The sequence below is a fragment of the Condylura cristata genome, unplaced genomic scaffold, assembly GCF_000260355.1.
Source record: "Condylura cristata isolate star-nosed mole 26May11 unplaced genomic scaffold, ConCri1.0 scaffold00013, whole genome shotgun sequence".
Lineage (NCBI taxonomy): Eukaryota > Metazoa > Chordata > Mammalia > Eulipotyphla > Talpidae > Condylura > Condylura cristata.
The window spans coordinates 45,074,302-45,083,330 of record NW_004567114.1 but is presented as its reverse complement, the minus strand read 5'-3'; the positions used below and the strand labels follow the sequence as shown (position 1 = coordinate 45,083,330).

The following is a 9,029-nucleotide window of genomic DNA, read 5'->3' as shown; positions in this document are numbered from 1 at the left end:
AATTTTTCAAATTCTAAAAAGTAACATTCTTTTAACCTACCACTATTAGCATTTGAGTGACATCCTTCTAGGAGTCTCTACTCAAAGGATATATTACAGATAAACTTTAAATCAATAAAATCATGTGTCACTGTCCTATCCTATCACTTAATTGTTTCATCCACTACTATCTTGTAAAAATAATCTCATATATACACATACACAGTTACATTCCAAACAAAGTTATCATCACTACCTCAAGTAGTCCAACCGCAATGGAAAGTGCCACCCCAGAGGAACGCAAAGGTCTCTTTCCCTGTGGTACAGGCCAAGGGTCTCGCTGCAGTTCTCCCAGAAGATCTGTGAGATTCATGTCTATTTTCTGTACTGGCTGTAAGAACCTGCAAAAACAAAATTTTCAGATTAAAAAGTCATTCATAAATTTTTATGGGTAAGAGTTTGAAAAACAAACTGGGTTTTTTTCAAAAACAGGAACAAAATATTTAATGGATGGTACACCAAAGGTCCTCAAACGTTTGTGTATATAAAAATAGGTGGGAGGACTTGTTTTAACAGGGATTGCTGGTTCGAGTTTGGTAATTTATAAAATTCCCAAGTAAATGCTTTGTACTCATATTTTGAGTACAACGGCTATAAATGAAACATTCAAATCAAGTATTACTTCAGGTCAGCCTCATTTATTTACCAATCCAATAAGGTTTAAAGTTATTGAAATAATTTTGAGAAGGCACATCAACTCACGTTTTAGTAATATTACTTCAGCTTAAAAGTGCAGGGGGAACTTCAACACCCCACTCTCTCCAAGGACCAGATCAATAAATTAGCAAAAAGTAAACAAGGATACAGTGGTCCTAGATGAAGCTCTAGACCTCATGGACCTAACAAACAGGTCACCACACTGGCCCCCCCCCCCAAAAAAAATAACTCAATACACATTTTCTCAACTTTACATGCATCATTCTCTAGGATAAAAAAAAAAAAAAGTACAGGGGGAAGTTACCTCTAAAGGCAAGAAGGCAAAATTGCTTTTGTTTGGCTGTCCTCAATTACAAAAACTAAATTGTACTAAACTCAAAAGTAGAAATTCAAGAATATATTAAAACTAAAGTAACTTCTCATACTGTAATGAGGAACTAACCACTTCAATGATCTGCTTCAGCCTACATTCTTAAAAGTATACCAATATAGGCCCTCCCCAGTGGCGCAACGGGTTAAAGCACAGCACTAAGAAGCAAAAGCCACTTCAGCATGAGTTTGATCCCCACCCCAGAGGTGATCCACATGGTGTGGCTGACCTCTCCTGACCCTCCCGCGGCTCCCTCAGCAGTGTAGCTCATTAGTCAGCCTGTTATTCTCCCCACTCTGTCTCTGGTGAATCCTCTCACTGCCCCTGCACCTCTGGCCTGTATCCCAGTATGCATAAATAAATAAATCTTTAAAAAAAGGTATACCAATACAATCTATTATTTTCTTAAATATAATATACTTATCATTGAATGTCTGTATTCAAGTCAAGGGTTTGGGATACTTAAATAGTTCATATAAATGGTCAAATTTGTACAAATGGTCAAATGTATCTCTCTGATACACTTAATTATTACCTGTTGGAAGGAGGTGGTTGCTGTACCTGGGGACCACGTGTTGCCTGAGTAACAGGAACTTTAGAAAGCCCTAGCATTTCCTGTAAAGAGAGCATTTAAAGAGATAATTTCTAGGTATTTGCTTAATTACTTCTACAAAGGTTATCAACTATTTACCATGTGCAAGGTGGTGTACAAGGCATTAAAAACACACAGAGAACACAAGGTGCTACATTAGCAAAAAGGGATAGTAGCTCATAAAAATGTCATTTCTACTTAGTAGACAAAGTAAGCTATTGTATGATTGTCTTCATTCACTCCTTTCAACAACTATTTTTCAAGTATCTGCTATATGTACCATATAAAAGTGAAAAAATAAGAGTTAACCAAATCAGAGTCAATTGTATAAAATTTCAACTGTCGTAACTGCTATGAAGGAGGGGTACATTGCATCATATAAAGGAGGTCTCAAAGGTATATATACCTTTTGTGTCTATACTTCTTAATTTGCTGACTTAATACCTAATCCACCTGCTAGCTTTGTTTTAAATTTTTGAGGTATATACAACTCCTACTTTAGGCAAATGGAGATATTATTACTAAATCTTTCTTGATTTTAGAAATGTTTAATCATGAAGTAAAAAAAAATAATGTCACAAAAAACAAATACTTGTAAGAAAGAAATTATTGGACTAATCCTGCAATATTTCTTACACTGCTAGCAGTAACAGCAGCTTTTACTAAGAACTTACCATACACCAGTTTATGTGCTAAATTATTATACAGTATTTCCTCACAAAGCAATAATGAAATAGATTTCTTAATCTCTGCTCTACAGTTGAAAACTGACACTCAGAAAAGCTAAGTACTTGCCTAAGGTTATACAACCAGTAAGTGACAACACCTATATTAACCCAAGTTTTCTAAAAAGCCTGGATTATTTCATTAGTAGTATATTATTTCATTTAATACTAATAATAATCATACAAAAACAGTTATGGTTTATCATTTCCATAAAGGATAAGAAAAAAAAGCAACACAAGATCACATAACTACAAAAGTCTACGATTTGAATACAGGATTATCTGGGAAGCAAAGATCAGGTGTTTTTTCAACTAACTGGACATAGAAAGAAGATGAAAACATTTTAGTGGAAAAATAAATCAGTCTGCAGGCATTCAGTATGACTGCAAAAAGGCTTAAGTTTTACTTATTTATTATATGACTTAGGTAAAACGTATTCTACATTAACATTAAACCACTTAAAACTACCATTTAAAAGTAACAATACAATCACTTAAAGTCTTTTTAATTCTTGTGAACACTCTACAAAAAAAAACTAAAATTATCTCCAACTTACAGATTAAAAAAACTAAGATACAAAGAACTTAAAACTTGACTACTTTCTCTCCTACTTTATGGAAACAAATAATCCTCCTCTCTTAAGGTACTCTGCTGCTTCCTGTGCTCTTGAAGAAATCCCTACAATGGCTTGTGAAACTTCAATCTCTTCATCTCACTCTTGCTTTCACACTCACTCACTTTGGTCTCTTTCCTTTCTATATATAAACACATCCAGTGTTTCTTCTCCTAATATAGACACCTTTAGCTCATTCTCTTTCTAAAAATCCTATCTTTAAGTAGGTCTCTCTCTCAACAAGAAATCTCTTAAAAGTCCCTAATTTTCCCACTTCCTCAAATCTTATTCACACTCTCATTTTATCCTCCCCATCCAAATTTCTATCACTGTCACCTGGAACACCACTAGCCCATCTTACCAAGCTTCCAATTAGAATCATCCTAAAAAGTCTTTTTTCATTATCAGTAATCTGAAATTCTTCGAAGTCTGATTTCTTATCTGCTTATTTATGCCAATCTTATGTATCATTTCCCAGGACACCTATTCTCATCTGGGGATAGAATCATTTAGAAAGTCTTCCAAATACATCAAGAACAACCCTCACTTCCCAACCACCCCCCAATACAAGCGCATATTTACTCACTGTCTCATAGTCTATCAAAAAGATTTTTAAAAAAATCCCCACATGATCCCAGTAGGCTACGTAACTCTCCTTCCTTAAAAGTAAATAAAGCTCCAATTGTCCCAAAGATAAAAGTATTGTCCTAGAATGTGAAAAATATCTATGCTCAAAGCTGAATGAGTCTTAAGTCTTAAAACACCTCTTTGTGGGCCTTCCCTGGAGGCGCGGCAGGTTGTAGTGCAGCACAGCAAAGCTGGCTGTGGCTGCTTCAGTGAGAGTTTGATCTCTGGCCTCACAGGTCATCCACATGGTGTGGCAGACCTCTCCTGACCCGCCCGCTGCTCCCCTCAGCAGTGTACTTCATCCATCTGCCTGTTCTGCTCCCCACTCTGTCTCTGGTGAATTCACTCACAGCCCCTGCATCTCTGGCCTGTACCCCAGTTCTGTATGCACAAATAAATAAATCTTTAAAAGAAAATCTCTTTGTAAAATACAAGTGTTTGAGTCCTAAGATGTCAAGAGATAAAAGCTAGCATTCTATAGTAGCTTTCTCTCAATCTTCAGCAAGTCCCTTTCATAAAATCTTCAAATCTCTAGTAAAATACCATCAATTTCACTCTAAATTTTAAGGATACATTCACAAATGAAGGGTCTTCAATCTATTTAACAATCTCAACAAATGTAACAAAATTAACTGTCAATACATTGAGGACTTTATTATTATATTATAATAATGACATTATTATTATAATACAATATGACTGATATTCTATCAGTCATACATAATAGAAATGTTTTCTAGAAACTTATACTGAGAGAATTTATACATAGAGGGATGTTCACAGACAGTTAAAGCTATCATGCTCGTCATTTACCTGCAGTTGTTTGGCAGATAGATCTTTCGTTCCTCTGAAGACATAGCTTTTTGAAATTCCTTCACATCCAAGTTCATGAACCTGTACCATTCTCCCAAATGTAATAAGTCCGACCAAAGCTGTAGGTGGTAAAAGACTTAATGACATCTGCATAGATTCTTTCAGGGCTTGTAAATCTTCATCTTCCATGCAGGTATCAACCACATAGAGGAAGATCAAAGGCATCTGAGGACCACGCTTTTGAAAGATTTTGTAATAAGAAAAAAGATGTTGTTTTAAAAGCATTAACTTGCACCTGAAATATATACCTGAATTTAAAAAAATATAAAAGCACTAACACTTCAGTGAAACATAGGATAATCAATAACATGAATTTATAGTACATTCATAGAATGGAATTCTAATAAAGCCATTCCAGAATTGAAGCACATTTTTTGTGTGTGTGTGTGTGATATCCATCAGGCCCCCTTATATATACATACAGACATAAAGATGCAGACACATGAAAAGATATCCAAGACATATCACCAAGTGAAAAATCAAGTATTAAAAACATGGGTAGTTTTATAAGGGATATGTTCACTTTTCATCTTATTTATCTGTATGATGTTTCATTTCTCTTAACAAGCACTTATTGCTTTAAAATCAAACTGAGGTGGTTTTGACAGAATTATCTACCTTGCATGAGATATTAAGAGAAATGAAAACTAGCCAGGCTAGGCTAATTACTGACTCAAGTGAAACACACTGCTTTCTTTATAACATTCATAATGAATTATTACTTCCACCCTTAAATCTGCAATAAACTATGTAAAATACCTAGGAAGAAAAGAAAAGGTATTTTCCTAACAAGGAACAATGCAAGTCATTCCCAGACTTGGGATTTATAGCCTCAGGCAACATACTGATTAAGTATTTGTGAAAGGACTTTCTAATCACAAAACAAGATTGATACCTTAATGTTTACTGATCTATTCAGTATAGCAGTCCTCCTTTATCTAAGGGGAAATATTGCAAGATACACAGTGGAGATGCCAGAAACTATGCATTGCCCAAATAATATAGAGCAAGTCCTCATCTAATATCCTGGATAGATTCTTGAAAACTGTGACTTTAAGAGAAACAAAGTATAATGAGAGTAAGTCAAGTCCTAGAAAAATGTCATTTTGTTCAACAGTGGATGGTAATATTTGTCTCATCTATGTTATAAGGATGTTCAGGAGTCTAACCTACAGTGACAGTTGTTTATAAATCAGGCACAGTAAACCACTAATGATACTAATGAATAATAAAATAGAACAATTCTAACAATATGCTGCAATAAAAGTTAGGCTGAATGTCGTCTCTCTTAAAGTACTTTTGCGTAGTAGTTGATCACACAAAATAGGAACTGTGGAAAGAGAACCCATGGATAAGAGACACATGGCTTACTTAGCAAATGCCACTATTCCACTCAATATTCTAGCCATGTATCAAATAACTACAATGGAGAAATTACCATGCTCAAACTGACCTTGACTATTCTTACCTTAGAAATGTTCCATCAATTCAATGTGAGAATCAGCTGAAACCTTTTAAGTGATCTTAATTTAACAATTATTTTTGGTATAAAGTAAAATGTTGAATATTTAAAGCTTTCTTAAACATTAACATTTATGTCCTTACCAGAACTACATATTCAATACTAGAAAACTGAGGTAAAAGTTCAGCAGGCTGATTCAGTTCAGATATGCCAGCATAAGTAGGTGGAAACTACAGAGAGAAAAAAAAAAAAAAAAAACACAAAAATTGTAACAAATTATGTGCCAGAAAGAATAATGACATTTCAAAAATGAAAATAATTACTTACTGGTCAATAAGTATCTTTTAATAAAGGATATTTTTGAAAGATAAATAACAGATGGTTTCACATATATGTAGAATATAGAGAAACAAGAGTCAGAAAAAAACAAACTAATAACAAACTGTAGAAATTAGACTGTAGAACTGAAGCTATCAAAAAGTTAGGGTGAGGGGTGGAGGAAGAAAAATGGGCCCTTGTGGAGGGTGGTAGCCTTGGTGGTAGGTGTAATGTGGTGTCAGGGGTTAAAGCACAGTACTATGAAGATTTCCACAGCCACTGTAGCAAGAGTTGTATGACTCACCCAGGAGCTGACCCATGTGGCTCAGTAGACCTCTCCTCTCTGCTCGCTGCTCCCCTCAGCAGTATACTTCTGTCAGTCTGCCTGTTCTGCTCCCCACTCTGTATCTGGTGAATCCCTTGCAACTCTGGCCCGTACCCGGTTTTGTATGAATAAATAAATCTTTAAAAAATATTTATTCAGGGTCCTTCCTGGTGGCACAGAGGACTAAAGCACAGCACTGCAAGGTGGTTACAGCTGCTTCAGTACAAGTTCAATCCCAGGCCCCGGAGGTGACCCACATGGCTTGGCAGACATCTCCTGACCTGCCTGTTCTGTTCCCCACTCTGTCTCTGGTGAATCCTCTCACTGCTCCTGTACCTCTGGACTGTACCCCAGTTCTGTATGCATAAATAAATAAATCTTTTTTTAAAAAAATTATTCATTTATGCATACAAGAACTGGGGTATGCATACAGGAACTTCTATGAGTAAATAAATCTTTAAAAAATATGTATTCATTTATGCATACAAGAACTGGGGTACAGGCCAGAGGTGCATGGGGTGAGAGGATTCACCAGAGACAGAGTAGGAAGCAGAACAGGTGGATGTACTGAAATACACTGCTGAAGGGTACAGCAAGTGCATCAGAGAGGTCTGCCACGCCATGTGGGTCATCTCCTTGGTTGGGGATCGAACTCATGCTATAGTGGCTATGTTAGCTGCACCACCAGGGCAGGCCATAAATAAGCATTTTTTTTTTAATTAAAATAAAATCGATATTTTTAACATGAAAAATTTTATATTCTTTATACATATATATTTCTCTACATGGTTACATTATTATTAACATTAACATTTGCAAAGGAGATTTACTTACCTGATTCCTTTGATAGCAAAAGTTGCAAGCCCAGAGTTTTGCTCGGTAATCCACTTGACTGTTTTAAGAAAATAAATAACAGACCATGTTTCCGTTCATTTTTACCAAAATCCTAATTTCAATAAAATTAATTGCTCTCCAAAATATGAATACATTGAAACTGGTAGTCAAAGTGATCTTTAACAGTCATGTACAGACATGAATTAGAAGTTGCCAAGATCTAATTCAAACCTTCAACACAAACAATTTCACCTAAATGCATATAATTTTTAATATGTAGCAAATACCAACAGTATAATTAAAGTAATCCTATTTTTCCCCTCACTAACTACCACCCCCAAGAAACTAAGTTTTTAAATTAAATCGCCACATTTACTTTTTCCCATATATTAGTTACCATAAAGGATTCAAAACTGCACGGCAAGTGGTCCTACTACACAAAACAGGTTCATATTGAATCGGTGGTAAATCAGGTCTCTCCTTCAGTGGTGTAAATAGGGATGCTACTGGAACAACCATTCTTGTTGCTTCTAGTCGACTTGATGGCCAAACATTCCAACTAAACCGGACTCCATCTCGTTCTTCATTTTGTTGGATGAATTCCAAATAGGTTGTCATTGTAGAGCTTGATTCTTCTTTCTGTAACAAAATGAAAGGATATTTAAGAATCTAGGAGTCTCCTAAGAAAATTCAGAATATTGGGCAAGGGTGCAGGACTTGAAACATGAAGGAAGACAGGGATTAACAACAAGCCTACACTATAGAAGAACCCCTGGGTCTCATTAGGCTCCGCCTGAATGGCAAATTTATGTGAAAATGAGACAAGGCAGAGTACATGCTTATGATCAGCATCAAAATATATTATGAGATGTGAAAGACTTTGTGACTACTATAGAAATCAATGAGGAACCCCTTGAAGAGATGAGAAACCAACAAAAATCAGTAAAAGGTTATTTTTTAATTCACTCAAGAAATATTCTGACAGTTTTTGTTTGGGGAGATGGTATTGTACTAATTACCCCTTCAGTGACGGTTGGCAGAAACAAAGAATTTATCCTGAAGGGAAAATAGAAGACTGTACAGCTGCCTCATTAAATGTAGGCTGTGTAAATTCTGATATTAAGAAATGACCCAGTATTTTTCCACTCCTGAAATGAGTTGATTTTCAGATAACTGACAAATTCTTAAACTAAATTTCATTTTTACTTTTCTCTAACACTTCTAATAAATGTGGTCATGAAAGCATGGAAATCTTTTACAGGCAATAATTTGTTGCAATTTTTCCTTCAGAAAAAATATAACAAAAATTTAATAAAGAATGAAGTATAATTGTCCTATTTATTTCAGGGTATATAGGAAAGAAAGGTGGAAGGTGGAGGCAAGGGAATCTAGACCCAAGACTTTGCACATCAGCCTTTAAGTTACATTAGTCTAGTAAATGTATTGTTAAAATTCTAAAATTTATCTGAAATATAAAATTTATATTATACGATCCAGAAAATGCCAAGTTTCCACTAAACTTTGTAAAAGAGACTGTTTAATAATAGATAATAACAGATTCCCCCAAAGTTGAGTATGTCTGCTTAAGATAAG

General features: G+C 35.2%; 1 protein-coding gene across 3 annotated transcripts in view; it reads right to left on the bottom strand.

Annotated features, from left to right (window-relative positions):
* Positions 1-9,029, bottom strand: part of SEC23A (Sec23 homolog A (S. cerevisiae)) — a 50,280-nt gene that overhangs the window by 29,466 nt on the left and 11,785 nt on the right. For all 3 annotated transcript variants that reach the window (XM_012724702.1, XM_004681917.2, XM_012724701.1), the window contains exons 2-7: positions 7,834-8,075; positions 7,437-7,494; positions 6,103-6,189; positions 4,438-4,674; positions 1,602-1,681; positions 236-380 (exon numbers count right to left, since the gene is read on the bottom strand). In XM_012724702.1, the coding sequence (XP_012580156.1) occupies positions 236-380; positions 1,602-1,681; positions 4,438-4,674; positions 6,103-6,189; positions 7,437-7,494; positions 7,834-8,054 (828 nt within the window). In that variant the 5' untranslated portion in view covers positions 8,055-8,075. The remainder of the gene's footprint in view (positions 1-235; positions 381-1,601; positions 1,682-4,437; positions 4,675-6,102; positions 6,190-7,436; positions 7,495-7,833; positions 8,076-9,029) is intronic.